This window comes from Bufo gargarizans, chromosome 10, assembly GCF_014858855.1.
Source record: "Bufo gargarizans isolate SCDJY-AF-19 chromosome 10, ASM1485885v1, whole genome shotgun sequence".
In the NCBI taxonomy this organism is placed as follows: domain Eukaryota; kingdom Metazoa; phylum Chordata; class Amphibia; order Anura; family Bufonidae; genus Bufo; species Bufo gargarizans.
Window position 1 is genome coordinate 86,315,947 of NC_058089.1, and position 17,309 is coordinate 86,333,255.

Here is a 17,309-nt window from a genome sequence, read left to right on the forward strand (position 1 = left end):
CGCCTGCGCGATGACGCCATAGTGCTCCGAGGAACAGGCGCAGTGGAGATGTCTGACAGGCGCTCACAAGGAGGATCACATTCAGGAGGAGATGGGCGGGCTGGAGGGACGCGCTGGGCGGCGGCAGTTTCTGAAGGTAGACGGAGCCTCTAGGTGCTAATGACGCCCCCATAGCACCTAGAGGCTCATTAGCATATTAATAAAAGTTCTTTTTTTATCAAAAAGGCTGCCCCAAAAGCAATTATATTAGGATGGTTGGGCAGAGCAGACACTAGCGGATCGCTAGTGTCTGACAGCTAAATATGTGACACCGAAGTGGTATGCAACCACATTATTAAAGGGTTTCTAAGTGTGCACACCCTATAACTGGGGATGTAGCCGTGTTCAGAATTAAGCAATAACATTCACAATCCTGTTAAATAGGAGTCAGCATACACCGGCCATCATTTAAAGTGCCTCTGATTAACCCCAAATAAAGTTCAGCTGCTCTTGTTGGTCTTTCCTGAAATTTTCTTAGTCTCATCCCACAGCAGAAGCCATGGTCCACAGAGAGCTTCCAAAGCATCAGAGGGATCTCATTGTTCAAAGGTATCAGTCAGGAGAAGGGTACAAAAGAATTTCCAAGGCATTAGATATACCATGGAGCACAGTGAAGGCAGTCATCATCAAGTGGAGAAAATATGGCACAACAGTGACATTACCAAGGACTGGACGTCCCTCCTAAATTGATGAAAAGACGAGAAGAAAACTGGTCTGGGAGGCGACCAAGAGGCCTACAGCAATATTAAAGAAGCTGCAGGAATATCTGGCAAGTACTGGTTGTGTGGTACATGTGACAACAATCTCCCGTATTCTTCATATGTCTGGGCTATGGGGTAGAGTGGCAAGACGAAAGCCTTTTCTTAACAAGAAAAACATCCAAGCCAGGCTACATTTTGCAAAAAACACATCTGAAGTCTCCCAAAAGCATGTGGGAAAAGGTGATATGGTCTGATGAAACCAAGGTTGAACTTTTTGGCCATAATTCCAAAAAGATATGTTTGGCGCAAAAAACAACACTGCACATCTCCAAAAGAACACCATCCCCACAGTGAAGCATGGTGGTGGCAGCATCATGCCAAGGGGCTGTTTTTCTTCAGCTGGAACTGGGGCCTTAGTTAAGCTCGAGGGAATTATGAACAGTTCCAAATACCAATCAATATTGGCACAAAACCTTCAGGCTTCTGCTAGAAAGCGGAACACAAAGAGAAACTTCATCTTTCAGCATGGCAACGACCCAAAGCATACATCCAAATCAACAAAGGAATGGCTTCACCAGAAGAAGATTAAAGTTTTGGAATGGCCCAGCCAGAGCCCAGACCTGAATCTGATTGAAAATCTGTGGGGTGATCTGAAGAGGGCTGTGCACAGGAGATGCCCTCGCAATCTGACAGATTTGGAGTGTTTTCGCAAAGAAGAGTGGGCAAATCTTGCAAAGTCAAAATGTGCCATGCTGATAGACGCCTACCTCAAAAGGTGCTTCAACAAAGTATTAGTTTAAGGGTTTGCACACTTATGCAAACATATTATTTAATTTTTATATTTTTTCTTCCCTCTACCTAAAAGATTTCAGTTTGGTTTACAATTTATAGGTCACATTAATTATATATATGTGTTTCAGCATGATTTGACCAAATATAAAACAGTGATTTACGGTATATAAAATTATTTTATAATCAAAAAGTATAAAAATATCATGATTCAATATCGTGTACTTTGCAAATATATATTGTACATATCATGTGTCCCAAATGCATTAGAATCCATAATAATCTCAAAGATAATGAATATAATAAAGTGCACATGTGCTGATTGTGAACATAAATAAAGATTAAAATTGAAGACAAACACGCACCATGATTCCGACCATGTGTAGGTTAAACAGGCGTCCCATGATGCATAATGCGCCAGTGTACATCAAACCAGCGTGAGAACTCTGTCATTCACGCGCATGCGCACTGCGATAGAGGCCTGGTTCCTACCCATGCATGAGATGGAGAGCAGGGTACAACCAATCTAATGCACATGACCAAGCGGACCGAAATGTGTTTTAACCATAACCATGACGATCGAGTATCCAGCCTCTTTCTCAGTGCGCATGCGCGTGAATGACAGTTCTCGTGCTGATTTGATGTACACTAGGGCAGGCGCATTATGCATCATGGGACGCCTGTTTAACCTACACATGGTCGGGATCATGGTGCGTGTTTGTCTTCAATTTTTATCTTTATGTTCACAATCAGCACAGGTGCACTTTATTATATTAATTATCTTTGATGAGATTATTATGGATTCTAATGAATTTGGGACACATGATATGTACCGTATATATTTGCAAGGTACACTATTGAATCATGATATTTTTATATGAAATTATTTTATAATCAAAATCACTGTTCATATTTAGTCAAATCATGTTTATTCACAAATTGAAAACCATTATGTAAATCTTAAAGCACAGCCCTACTTATATGTGTGTTTAGAGCACTGTGTTCACTGCTTGACAAAGGCTCCATTGAGAGAGCTGAAAGGTGGCATTGGGTGTAATAAAGATCCACTTTGTTTCACTGGAGGCCGGAGTGCTGCCTTGTCATCTTCTACATTAATGATTGTTTTTTCATCCAAAACCTTCCAAGGACTCGTACCTGGCATCTGAAAAGGAGTGCTAATAGGTGTCTCGTGTATTGCTCATGATATTTTGTGTGTGTATATAGCCATCTCATAGCTTTCCATTATTTATTATTATTTATGCAGCCTATTACCTATACACTAAAGAACATAGGGCCACAATAGCCATATATCTGATACCCAAGTTCACCTCCTCCAGCAGCCACATCTATATGTACAGTATGTCTGCTTTACCTAGCTGCGGGTATCACTATATTAGTATACTACATTCTTCCTCTGTGGTTCGGTCCCTATGAGTACACCGAACATACACACTGTAAGGCCTCATGTACACGGCCGTTCCGTGCATTGGGGACCACAATTAGCGCTCCCCAATGCACGGGCAACGTCCGTGTGGTGGCCGGGAAGGATCGAGACCCATTCAACTTGAATGGGTCCGTGATCTGTCCACCGCAAAATAGAACATGTTCTGTTTTTTTGTTGCAGTGTGGAGGCACGGAGAGAAACCCCACGGAAGCACTCCGTAGTGCTTCCGTGCCTCTGCTCTGCATCACAGCCCCGGATTGCGGACCCATTCAAGTGATTGCGGGCTGCAATAGGGCCTCGGCCATGTGCATGAGGCCTAAGGGACACCTTACCCCACTTTCTCCACATAGAGCCTTCTCTCCACATGGAGTTAAAGAGGACCTTTCACCGATTATGACACTGAACTAAGAACACAGACATGGAGAGCGGCACCCAGGGATCTCACTGCACTTACCATTATCCCTGGGCGCCGCTTCGTTCTCCCGCTATGCCCTCCGGTATCTGCGGTCACTAAGTTATAGTAGGCAGAGATTTCAGTCACTAAGTCATGGTAGGCGGAGTCTGCCCTTGTTCTGCTCTAGCGCTGGCCAATCGCAGCGCAGAGCTCACAGCCTGGGAGGTTATTTTCTCCCAGGCTGTGAGCTCTGCGCTGCGATTGGCCAGCGCTAGAGCAGAACAAGGGCAGACTCCGCCTACTATAACTTAGTGGCCGGAGATACCGGAGGGCATAGCGGGAGAACGGAGCGGCGCCCAGGGATAATAGTAAGTGCAGTGAGATCCCCGGGCGCTGCTCTCCATGTCTGTATACTTAGTTCACAGTGTAATAATCGGTGAAAGATCCTCTTTAAGATGCCAGGTTCCAGCTCCAGCAGAGAGCCGCTTGTCCTCGCGGGGGAAGAAAACCTAGCGCTGCCGTTAATGAAAAAAACTGCCATTTAGTTTGATTCTTTGTATACGGCTCTATTTAACATAGTAACCTTTAGGGGCAAACACTAAATACAATCATATAAATCCAGCAATTAGTATAGAACTCTTACACACAATAGATCGCAATGCCTCCTGCAGAATGAGTGAGGCATGAGATTGCGCTAGACATTTATCATGTGCGCATACCGCTGAGCTGTAAACCAAAAAATATAAATAAAAACTAATGAAATATGCTTGTTGTATACAAAGATCCACTGACATAAAAGAATTGTGTTTACTATATTAACATATGTAACTATGCAGAAACATGCCCCTGACTGTTCCCCTCTCCTCTGGCCGTCGCGCCAAAAGTGCTTTTAAATCTCTGAATGTGTATGTCCTTTTTATCACTGTCCTGATGAAGGGGGCGCTCTTGAAACGCGTTGACCAATTATTTTATTAATAAAGAAGAATCCATTACAACTACTGCTTATTCATCAATATTGCTGGCAGCGCCTAGGAAATTGGTTCCAATAAATTTTTCTTTGGATGGAGAATGGAAGGAGATGCTATCCTGGATACATAAGTTTATTTTTTAGCCTTGCAATTTAAATGATTTCAAGGATGGCTGAAGGAATCTCCCCAGTTAATTTATGAGGCTATAGGGGTCATAAATCTACTGGGAGTCTTGGAGGGGAAAGTTTCCCTATTAGTGGCTCCTTGATGAGTAGGATCTGGCATTAAGTTCAAACATTTTTTGGAGATTAATGACATAACTCTGGTTCTATGAATGCAGAGGTGTCCTTAGCTTATAATGTAAGCTCCTCGGGGATAGAAAACATGCTGTGTATGAATAACAATGACCTTTTCCAACTCCAGATCCCTGTAAAGTGCTCAGGAGGAGGCTAGCATGAAGCAGGGGAGGAATGCATGACTGCGGCTCCACACGTCATTTGCTTGTAGTCTGTACGCATGGTGCAGCAGCCATCTCAACCAAATGCCTACAGATCTGTATGACATAACTAGGGAGTGTTAGTGTGGACAGACCCTGAACTCACGGGACCCCTTCAATCTACTCACTGGAGAAGGAGGACATGTAAGGAAGGAGGTTTAGTGCATGTGTAGTAGGGGGAGTCAGGACAGCAGTCGAATGAAAGCCAATGAAGGTATATGGGCACCTCTGGAAGACAACACGGTATCCACCAGTGACAATAGGTGAAGGCTACAGCTCACCTCCTCCCTGAACAATGACCTTTTTCTATGGTCGATGCAGCTGCTGTAAAGCAAATCTCTAAAATGCCGTTAAGAAGGATGTGACAATGTTCCTAATATGTGTGTTTCAGTAAATCACTGTATTCTGCTTTAAACATTTCTGAAGTATCTATTTGTCAGCATTTGCTAACTCTGTATTGCGTTTTTTTCCCCTCTGTAATTCCCCCTAGAAGTTTATGTATAAATCGACAACTTGTTACCAATAGGTGTGTGTCCCTACTAGAGATGAGCAAATTGCTTCGTACATCAAATAAACTTCTTCAGCTGTGAGGGGCGGGAGCATGCCCTTGCCACTTGAAAGGACCGGACATCTCGCCGGCCGTGACAATCTTGTGCTTGCGCTGCTGCTCCAAATAGCGGCATAGAAGCCCTGCTTTAGATACTGGAGCAGGGACTGTTTATGCACGGCTACCTGGAAGTGTAGTGTAGTGGCGCATGCACAGTATCGGCAGCAGAGCCTTTGAGATTGTGCTATTACTCGGAACAGTGGCACAGGTGCAAGATATTAAGGGTTGGACAAGTGGCGGAGGGGGGGTATATTTTCCAGCAGGGATAGCCCCTCGCAGCTGAGGAACTTCATCTGTCGGACACACACTGCCACTTTCTGATCGGGGCTAACGCCGTCACATTGTGCATGGACTCACTCCTCTGACGAGTGGACTGGTAAAAGTCTAGTTGTCAATTTATCCATAAACATAATAAAAAAAGAGGCTTCATAGTTGTTATTTTATAGGGAAAACAAGTATTTACTAAAAATAGACATTTCAGGAAGAAGACAAATCCCCCTTTAACAGACCAGAGCAGCAGTTCAGGAAAGAAAGCTGTCACCATAATCATGCACATAAAGGGAGAATACAATATCTACTGAAAAGCTAATAAAAAACATTGTTAAAAAATCTGGGTCATACATTCCCTTTAAGAAGAGCCTGTCATCATCTTTAGGGTGCATTTGGGGGTCGGCAAAAAATAAATAAAAATAATAATAATAATAATATGAACGTCCGTGTTGTATCCGTTTTTTTGAGGCCCCATTGTAACTTCCTATTCTTGTCCACAAAAACAGACATCTTGTCTGCGGGGCGCGGAATGGACATACGGATGCGGACAGCACACGGTGTGCATTTTTTGTGGGCCCATTGAAATGAACGGTTCCGCATCCAATCCACAAAAAATGCAGGTCGGATGGAGCAAAATTACGGTCGTGTGAACAGGGCCTTATGCGCCCTCACTGCACCATAAAGTAGTAAAAGACATGCTGATTTCATCCATCTGCCACTTGTGTCCTAATCAGGGCTGTGGAGTCAGAGGCAATTTTGGGTACCTGGAGTCAGAGTCGGCAAAAAATGAACCGACTCCTACTAGATTTAAATTGGAATAAAAAATAAAAAAAAAAGCAAGTTTGTCCCAATTCACAAAAATTTATAATTAATTACCGTATTTTTCGCCTTATAAGACGCACCTGCCCATAAGACAAACCTAGGTTTTTGAGGAGGAAAATAAGAAAAAAATATTTTGAACCAAAAGGTGTGCTTTTGGTGGATGGCACTGTTATGGGGGCATCTGTGGGTGGCACTGTTATGGGGGGGGATCATTGTGGGGGCATCTGAGGATGACATATATATATAGTATCTTATCTTATGTGTCATCCACGGATCCCCCCCCCCATAACAGTGTCCCTGTGTAGCGAATGGGGGCCGGCATCTGTTTCTGTAATGGCAGCGGGGCCCGATGCCTGATTCATTCATTAAGTGGGCGGAGCAGGCGCGTGACGCAGTGAGCTATGCTACGAGCGCCCACCCGGCCTCCTGACTGCCAAGAAGATAGTAGTAAGTAGTACAGCGCTAGATTTAAGATGATTGGAATACTTTAACAATACCCACAAGTTGGATATGATTACCGTATACTACTGTGAGCGGGGTCCGATGTAGTAGAATACGGTGACTGCACCGGGCCCCGCTGCCATTACAGAAATAGATGCCGGCCCCCGGCCCTTTCACCGGACGGTCGCAGCATTCGCCCCCATAAGACGCACTGCTATTTTCCCCACACTTTTGCGAAAAATACGGTACTTCTCTACTGTAAGAATAAAGGCCAATGCATGCAGTGCATCACGTTACCGCAAAACGAACACGTTAAGTGACCATGAAGAAGCGTTTTTCACGGACCGCAATGTTCCGTTTTTGAGTTCCGTTGTGTTTCCGTATGCCATGTACAGTATACAGTAATTACATAGAAAAATATGGCTGGGCATAACATTTTCAATAGATGGTTCAAAAAAAACGGAACGGATACGGAAGACATACGGATGCATTTCCGTATGTGTTCCGTTTTTTTTTTGCAGACCCATTGACTTGAATAGAGCCACGGAACTTGATTTGCGGCCAAATATAGGACATGTTCTATCTTTCAACGGAACGGAAAAACGGAAATACAGAAACGGAATGCATACGGAGTACATTCAGTTTTTTTTGCGGAACCATTGAAATGAATGGTTCCGTATACGGAACACAAAAAAACGGCCCGTACACTCGCAAAAAAAACAAAAAAACATTTGTGTGAACTAGGCCTTAAGGAGCGGCAATACCTATACTTTCCATTGTGTTGTGTTCCGCTGTTACAAGAAACGCAACGCCCATGGTTAACCTAGCCTCTCGCTGATAACTGATTAAGTAAATATGTTTTTTGCAGGACTAGAGACACTTGTATAAGTGAGGGAATGGATAGTCAATAGTTCAAGACTGAAGCTGTAAACCATTTGAAAAACTGCTGTCATTCAGCTAAGGCTATAAAAACGTGTAAACTCAGATTGTTAGCTTAAACTTTAAACAGGACTATGAGATTCTACTAGGGAAATCATGTTTTACAATAAATGCCCCTTCCCCTGCCCCTTCCTGGATCCCCCCACTGCCCTATCTTCAGCAGAAGATCAGCACACAAAGGAGAAGGCAGCAGTTTCCTAGTAGTTCTGTGGTAATGACATGTATGTTGCTTTTCTTTCCTTCAAGGAATGTATAAAATACATTTGCATATTAAAAACTGAGTCGTCGGAGTCTGACCATTTATCTACCGACTCCACAGCCCTGGTCCTAATAGCAGGTGGATGCAGAGAATTTACTGTATTATCCAAGCAACATGTTCTGGAGAAGAATCAAGCTTTGCCCATGAATAAAAAAAGTGTGCTATAAAACAGGAAAAAAAAAATACACAAAGTTTATGCAAAAAAGGGTCTAAAGCAAAAAATCATATTTCCGGCGCAAGGGGGCCTGATAATTTTTTCCCTTGCATCTACATTCCAGGACTTTATGCAGAACAGCAAAAAACGGAAGTAAAAGCTTCCAAAAAGTTTTGCACAAATAAGTAAGAATTTGAACTACAAAATGAAACTTTCTGATTAAACTGGTCAGCGGTGATTTCTTACTCCTCTTTGGCTACTGTATTAAAATCTATAAGATAGAGAAATAAAACCAGGAAAAATGACGGCTCTGTAAACTGACCTGGTGTATAGGTAAAACGCTGGGACTGGCTACGTTTTCTTTTCCCGTTGCATAGATAAAACTGCACTTGAACTCCTGACACAATTGACTTGTTGTGGTAAGGAGGGATTTCAACGACGACTTCATTCTGAAAGGAAGCAATTACTCTTTTCAGTGCATCTCCACATCCTTCCATGAATCAATACAATAAAATAAAGGAAGAACCTTCAGAAAGAATCTTTTGCTTAAAGGCTATGGACACTTTCGGGCATTTTTTTTTTTAGGATTGCATTTTACTAATTTTGAGCTTTAAATCATTTTTTTCACTTTTATAAAAGATTTTCAGCAGTTTTGTGATACAGGTGGTTAAAAATCAGTCTATTTGCAGACTGTTCTTCAGGTGATGGCTGGGCCTCATCCCTGATCTTCTGACCTCGTAAAACACTGGCTTAAAGGGGTTATCCAGGAAATGATAATAATGACCTATCCTCAGGATAGCTTATCATTATCACATAGGCGGGATCCAGTTCCCTGCGCCCCGTTGATCAGCTGTTCCTGGGAGCTTACGCACTTACCGGAGCTCTGGTGAGTGCAGCGGGCTCTCAGCAGCTCACCAAGCCGTACATAGTATAGCGGCTGTGCTTGGTATTGCAGCTCAGCCCCATTCACTTCTATAGGGCTGAGCTACAACTAGGCCATGTGACCGATGTACGGTGACGTCAAATGGCCAAATGAGGAATAAGGCCGTGGCACTCCCAGAGCTCCCGGCCTCTCCTGATCCGATATTGAGGATAGGTCATTAATATTATTTCCAGGATAACACCTTTTAAATGAGTGTTTATGAGGTCAGGAGATCAGAGATAAGGCTTCACATGAGGGGTCGGCTGACGGAAGTCAGGAGACGCAGTCTGCAAATAGCCTGATTTTTAACCGCATGCATCACAAAAATAATTGGTCTAAAATTTGTAAAATGCAATCATAAACAATTGCCCCAAAAGGGGTCTATAGCCTTTAAAGCAAATCTAATACGCTAGATTAATTTTAAAAAAAAACAACAAAAAAAAAAACCTTACCATAACTTGTCTCTTTTCAGCTACAATTTTTGCTTCGGCTTCCCACTGCGGCCGACCATCTAAACAAAAACAAAAAAACCTGAGCATTAAAGTGGTTGTCTGGATTTGGGACATTTTTAAATGCACTTTATTTGGGTTTTGGTATAACATAGAAATCCATAGTAACATCACGTCATAAAATATAACAGCATCTGAAATATGTCATTCATCATCCAGAGGCCAGAAACACAAAACACAAGGATATCCCAATACTCCTGTCATGATGTTGAAGGGCCTTGCAATATCCTTAGGCCTTGTGCCATCCGTGTTGGGTCCGTGATTTTCACAGACCCATAGACTTCTACAGGCATGCTTGGTCCGCATCTCGGATCAAAGTAGTGCACGGCTTAGATTTTTTTACTGACCCACAGTCAGTAAAAAAAATACTGAAATGTGAACAGACATATTTAAAACCAACGGGTACGTTTGCCATCCGTGGAAAATGGGAGAGTGTGGACGAGGCCTTAAGTAAAGCCGATATAACGCTCCTAAACCTTCTCAGTGTAATCTAGGGTTGAGCGATATACCGGTGTCCACGGTATACAGAAACTGCGATATCACAGTTTCCTAATAACAGCTTTGTTTAACGTCATAGGAGCGGTCGCATGTGTGCCAACTGCTCCTAAAATGTCCACATCCTAGCACCTGCTTACATGTCAGTTCCCGCAGCGGCCGCATTCTCCTAGTTCTGAGACCTCCAGGTGCAGGTTGGCCATGTACAGTGAGGAACAGAAGTATTTGAACACCCTTCGATTTTGCAAGTTCTCCTACTTAGAAATCATGGAGGGGTCTGAAATTCTCCTTGTAGGTGCATTCCCACTCAGACCGAATACAATTTTTTTCAAAAAAATTCAGGAAATCACATTGTATGATTTTTAAAGAATTTATTTGTCTTGCACTGCTGAACATAAAGTATTTTAACACCTGAGAAAATCAGTGTTAATATTTGGTACAGAAGCCTTTGTTGGCAATTACAGAGGTCAAACGTTTCCTGTAGTTCTTGACCAGGTTTGCCCACGATGCAGCAGGGATTTTGGCCCACTGCTCCACACATATCTTCTCTAGATCTGTCAGGTTTCGGGGCTGTCGCTGAGCAACACAGAGTTTCAGCTCCCTCCAAAGATGTTCTATTGGATTTAGGTCTGGAGACTGGCTAGGCCACTCCAGAACCTTGATATGCTTCTTATGGGGCCACTCCTTGGTTATCCTGGCTGTGTGCTTCGGGTCGTTGTCATGTTGGAAGAGCCAGCCACCACCCATCTTCAATGCTCTAACTCAGCGAAGGAGGTGGTTTCTCAAAATCTCACAATAAATGGCCCCATTCATCTTCTCCTTAATACAGTGCAGTTGTCCTGTCCCCTTTGCAGAAAAGCACCCCCAAAGCATGATGCTACCACCCCCATGCTTCACAGTAGGGATGGTGTTCTTGGGATGCAACTCATCCTTCTTTTCCTCAAAACACGACGAGTGAAGTTTAGACCAAAAAGTTGTACTTTGGTCTCATCTGACCACATGACTTTCTCCCATGCCTCCTCTGGATCATCCAGATAATCATTGGAAAACTTCAAACGGGCCTGGACATGTGATGACTTAAGCAGGGGAATCTTCCGTGCAATGCATGATTTGAAACCATGACGGTGTAGTGTTCTACTGACAGTGACCTTTGAAACTGTGGTCCCAGCTCTCTTCAGGTCATTGACCAGCTCCTCATTTGTAGTTCTGGGCTGATTCCTCACCTTTCTTATCATCAGTGATACCCCACGAGGTGAGATCTTGCATGGAGTCCCAGGGAGACTGACAGTTGTCTTTAGCCTCTTCCATTTTCTAACAATTGCTCTAACAGTTGATCTATTTTCACCAAGCTGCTTGGCAATTGCCCCGTAGCCCTCCACAATTTTGTCTCTGGTGTCTTGCCCATGGTAGTAGTTGGCGTTTGACTGACTGTGGGGTGGACTGGTGTCTTTAAAGAGCTCAGGCAGGTGCTACCAAGTTAGATTAATGAATGGAGTAGAGGTGGATTTTTTAAAAGGCACAGAAACAGGTCTTTTGAGAGCCAGAATTCTTGCCGTTTCTCAGGTGTTTAAATACTTATGTTCAGCAGTGCAAGACAAAAAATAAAAAATAATTATTCATAAAATGTGATTTCCAGATTTTTTATTCCATCTCTGAGTGGGAATGCACATACAATGACCCCTCCATGATTTCTAAGTGGGAAAACATGCAAAATCGCAGGGTGTGCAAAAACTTTTGTTCCTCACTGTATAGGGAGGTCATGGTGGGTTGGCAGTGCTCATGGTCTATTTCCTGTTGCGTATAACGGTGTCGGATAACGGCTGGTGCAGGCAGCTCCTCTGGGCATGGGCTCTGTGCCATCACTGGCATCTCCCTCCTGCATTACTACTAGTGCGCGGAGGGCTGCTTTACAAAAAAGTTGCATGTTAATGTAGGTTCCACCACCCGCTGACACATTTCTAACAAACTGCCCAGCAAGTCACTTTGGTTTTATGTGAGGTGAGGTCTGTTATTTTTTCCCCTTTTTTTAGAGAGCATTTTTCACATAAAGCCCATCGACAACTATTGGTCATATTCTGCAAAGCAGCCTCAGCGCAAGCATAACAGTGGCAGCCTGGGTGCCCCCAAAATAGTGTATATCAAATTACAAGCATGACAGCATGCAGTATAACGTCACCTTGGCCCCGGCCGCCCCATACAGTATAACGTCTCCTTGTGGCCCCATACAGTATAACGTCTCCTTGTGGCCCCATACAGTATAACATCTCCTTGTGGCCCCATACAGTATAACATCTCCTTGTGGCCCCATACAGTATAACATCTCCTTGTGGCCCCATACAGTATAACATCTCCTTGTGGCCCCATACAGTATAACATCTCCTTGTGGCCCCAAGTGGGTTTTTTCTTCTAAATGGGCATTTATCGCGATATATAGAGTTATTGCGATAAATTTCTTATTATCGTTATCGTGGGAATATTTTTGATATCGCCCAACCCTAGGTATTCAAACTGAGACTTTAGACCCGAGTGTCCCAGGTACGTTCCCCAATGTCCTTTCCACCCATCCCCTACTAACCGCCAACTGTCCAAGGGTCTCTTTTCAGTTCTGTCGCATACCACTGTGTAAACTGAAGCAAACCCATTCTTTGAGACATTTTTAACTCATACTTGCATGCTCCCTGCTGCTAGATTCCAGCTTCCTTCGGTGCTCTTCTGGTCACCATCCTGTGAAACTTCTGGAAGCCTAGAGAGTCACATGTGACTGGCCTCAGCGGTGACATGTCTACAAGCAGCCCTTCAGTGCTGCGTCAGTTGCTGCTGTAGGACACATCACCACTGAGTCCAATCATTGGCTGCAAAGGCGCACACGACCCCAGCCATCCAGAAGTTTACAGGATAGGGACTGGAGGCGTGTGGAAGGAAGCCAGAACGGAGTGGTGGGGAGCAGGAGTGTATGATTTTTTTTCTCAACAGGTATAACTCGCTACTGCCCACAGCTAAAAATGTCCCGCAGCTGGACAACCCCTTTAAGCAGCATCTGTAGTTGAACCCAGTGAATTTGCTCACTTTTGTCTGATACTTTTAAAAAGAAAGTTGAAAACCCACGATCCATATTGTCTCTGCTGCTATGAACTGTGCAGGGCTAATAGCTCATTTTCTCTGCTGCAGTCTATACTTTTCCATTTCATCAAGAATAAATGCTCATTATTATTTCATAAGACGTGTGTGAGAACTAGGCCCATCAACAAATGATACAACTATATAAGTCCATTAGGCAACACTGAACTGTCACATTCAAGACGTTTTCAGGAATATCCTAAATGTGATTACATTATACTCCAAATGCTTTCTTGTCAACCATTTCTAAATGCCCGGAGTGAAAGAAGGAATTGAACACTGCTTCAGTTATTGTCTAGCTCTTGTATATGTAACAGGCTGTGGGTGTGGACCAACCGTGCCAACTAACTGGTTTGATTATGGGCTAGTCCTAAGGGTGTTGCCCTGGTGGTCCCCTGGTATTCACCCTAAAACCCCTATACAGGGATGTGGCCTTCGTTGCAGAGAACCAACCAGGCCGCTAACTCCTGGAATAGTCCCAGTGTAGATGGCAGCTAACCAATTGGGTCAGAGACACCGCTGCAAAGTACCAAATGAGCAGGCAATTCTTGTAGTCAGGAAACAGGCCGAGAGCAGGGCAGGCAGAGTTCATGCATATCGGTAAAACATGTCTAAGGCCAGGACAGACAGAGATTATGCATATCCATGAAATAAGTCCGAGGTCAGGGCAGGCAGCAGAGAATCAGAGTTGTTAAACAGGTAGATTTCATACGGACAGACAGAATATGTACACCTTCAGTGGGCCTAGCAACCACTAGATAACCTAATGTGCAGGCACATTAGATAGGAGGCCTGTTCAGCACCTTAGCAGCCAGAGAGCAACAGATACTCTAGCAGTACCACAGAGTCGTTCACCGAGCACTAGCCCCAATACACACAGAGCGACGCCCTCCCAGGATAGCGGCAGACACGGGACGCCAGAGTTGCATAATAATACATATCTTCAGTCTAAACATTCATATCAATGAAAGGACCAAAATTAAATTATACAGATTGGAAATCGCCTTTGTGATAGAAGTGTCTGCAGAATAATAGCACATTTTCATACATACACTCAGTCATAGTAGGGCCTCTCCCTTCTGTCACGGCAGGCCTGCCTTCTACTAGTAATCACGGCTGATGCATCTTTCACAGATGGCAGTCACAACTGGAGTCAACCTAGTCCTCCATGCCTCCCCTCCACCAGTGTACTCTACACCCACATGCCCTCACTCTTCAATGTTAGATTTATTCTCTGAAGTCTCCTCAAACACAATATTTGTGCTTATTTTTCTTTTTGTTCAGGCGCTCAAGACTATTGTGAGATACAATCCGTAAAGCAGTAATCCTAAAGTGCAGCACATTCGCCATTAGCGAGTAGGACCTGAGGACTAATCAATACTCGGCTCGTCTATCTATAAGTCAAGACTTCTCACGTCTATTTTCTTTGACTTATTTCACTAGTCTACCAAATCCCCAAAATTCTGCATTGACACCTGTGCATGGCCCCCTCTGTAGTGTCAATGGAGTCTGCTTATAGGACATGAGGTAATACTGCCACAAAAAGGATTCCATCCAAAAAAGGAGGCAATAATTGCATGGGTTAACTGGCTTTCTATAAAAAGTGTGTGTGTATATATATATATATATATATATATATATATATATATATATATATATACATACATATACATATACATATATATAGGAACGTGATGGCGGCACTGGAAGACAAATACTAGCGGGTGCTAAGTCTAGGGATATAGCTGCTTACCCCATGAGGATAAAGACTAAAATCGGACAGCACTCCAGGTAAAAAAGCAAATGGCGTTTATTCACCAATGTGAAAGAGCCTTTCTCAAGCAATGAACACAGTGCATCATGGGGTATATATAGTCCAACCCCTAGTACATCACAATAAATATCAATCAACATATTATGCAAAACTAAAGTGCAAACAGTGCATAAACAATTCATAAATACATACAAGATGTGCACAGCTCATGTGCAGTCAACCCACAAACATTAGATCCTGTGTATAGTAAGAGGCATACATAATATACCATAAAGTGCAAATGACAAACAACAAATACATGTGTGCATCATCAATGTGGGAGGAGAGATGTAATGCTGTAATACAAAGAGGGAGTGGAGACATACCCCACACGATCCCCTGTGTCGCACACGCCAGTAGCCGCCGAATCCAGCGTTCGGATGTGTGCACTGCGCAGGCTCCAAGTTGCGTCAAAGGCCCACGGCATGACGTCACCACGTGCCGTTACGGGAGCATGCGCACCAATGCTTGCCCACTCTAGCGGAAATTTTTTAATAGGTAAAAGCCTCCTGATAGTGTGTGCGCATGTCCATGTAAAGGATAGACAGGGCAGCGCATCGCAGAGAAGATTCTGCGTCCTGTGGCATGTATATACTGGAGACAAGGGGGAGGCTGCATCTCGTTAGAGGCACAGACCCTCAACCCATATGGGCATAACGTGATGGTGATCGCAACGGGACTCACCACGGCCACCTACACCAAGCCCACCAAATCTCTCCAATAACCACCCCTAATAGAAGACACACAAAAGTCAGACAGAGGCAGATATACAAAACAAATGCATATTTTGGCACAACTTTGGGAATAGCAGAAGTACTATCAATAATGTATATTATACAAAAGGCATGTGGACACAGTGTTCATGAACAGGGTACGTCCCACTTCTCAATTTCTCAGCATCCGGGATGTCTAAGTGAGATCCCGGAATTTAGATCTCCTCCAATATTCCCGTATTGTAGATCTAGAAACTTACGTGATCAACTAGTAAAAGCAGATATTTGTCCTAAGTCTAGACTGACACAAATTTCATTGACCACACATGGCAAGGGACGTTTTCCCTGCCTGAGTTGCGTCAATTGCAAATTTATAGGTAAAGATAGAGCATTTGTCCATCCTGTAACAGGAGTCTCTTATCCGATTCGTTTGCATCTCACATGTAACTCTAATTTTGTTAATTACGTCTTGGCCTGCCCATGCAGATTGTTATATGTGGGGGAAACGTCTACGGATCTGAAGACACGGTTAAACAACCACAGATACACGATACGTAAAAAAAAAAAAAAAAAAAAAAAAAAAAAAAAAAAAAAAACAGGACCTTCCAGTCCCTAAACATTTCACGGATTGTAAACATTCAGAGATGCTGGGCCATTGATCATGTCTCCATGCCTAGACGTGGGGGCAATAGAGTATTGATGTTAAAAAAGGAGTTATTTTGGATATATACTCTGAATTGTTTGAAACCAAATGGGCTCAATATGGATTATAATCCGGGGGTGTATTCTTTGACAAGTGGTTTGCCCTATAATGTGCGTGTGATATACGGTTTACCCTTGGGTGTATATAGTGTATTATGAACACAAATAAGCCATTTTATTGTTCTTACTCTTTTTTCTTTATACTTTCACAGATGGGATGGATGCTGAGAAATGAGAAGTGGGACGTACCCTGTTCATGAACACTGTGTCCACATGCCTTTGTATAATATACATTATTGATAGTACTTCTGCTATTCCCAAAGTTGTGCCAAAATATGCATTTGTTTTGTAGATCGGCCTCTGACTTTTGTGTGTCTTCTATTAGGGGTGGTTATTGGAGAGATTTGGTGGGCCTGGAGTAGGTGGCCGTGGCGAGTCCCGTCGCGATCACCATCACATTATGCCCATATGGGTTGAGGGTCTGTGCCTCTAACGAGATGCAGCCTCCCCCTTGTCTCCAGTATACTCATGCCACAGGACGCGGAATATTCTCTGCGATGCGCTGCCCTGTCTATCATTTACATGGACATGCGCACACACTATCAGGAGGCTTTTACCTATTAAAAAATTTCCGCTAGAGTGGCCAAGCATTGGTGCGCATGCTCCCGTAAGGGCACGTGGTGACGTCATGCCGTGGGCCTTTGATGCAACTTGG

General features: G+C 43.5%; 1 protein-coding gene across 7 annotated transcripts in view; it reads right to left on the bottom strand.

The window, feature by feature from the left end:
- NFATC3 (nuclear factor of activated T cells 3) overlaps positions 1–17,309 on the bottom strand; it is a 154,907-nt gene that overhangs the window by 58,371 nt on the left and 79,227 nt on the right. For all 7 annotated transcript variants that reach the window (XM_044269853.1, XM_044269856.1, XM_044269860.1 and 4 more), the window contains 2 exons: positions 9,698–9,756; positions 8,646–8,772 (listed from right to left, as the gene is read on the bottom strand). In XM_044269853.1, the coding sequence (XP_044125788.1) occupies positions 8,646–8,772; positions 9,698–9,756 (186 nt within the window). The remainder of the gene's footprint in view (positions 1–8,645; positions 8,773–9,697; positions 9,757–17,309) is intronic.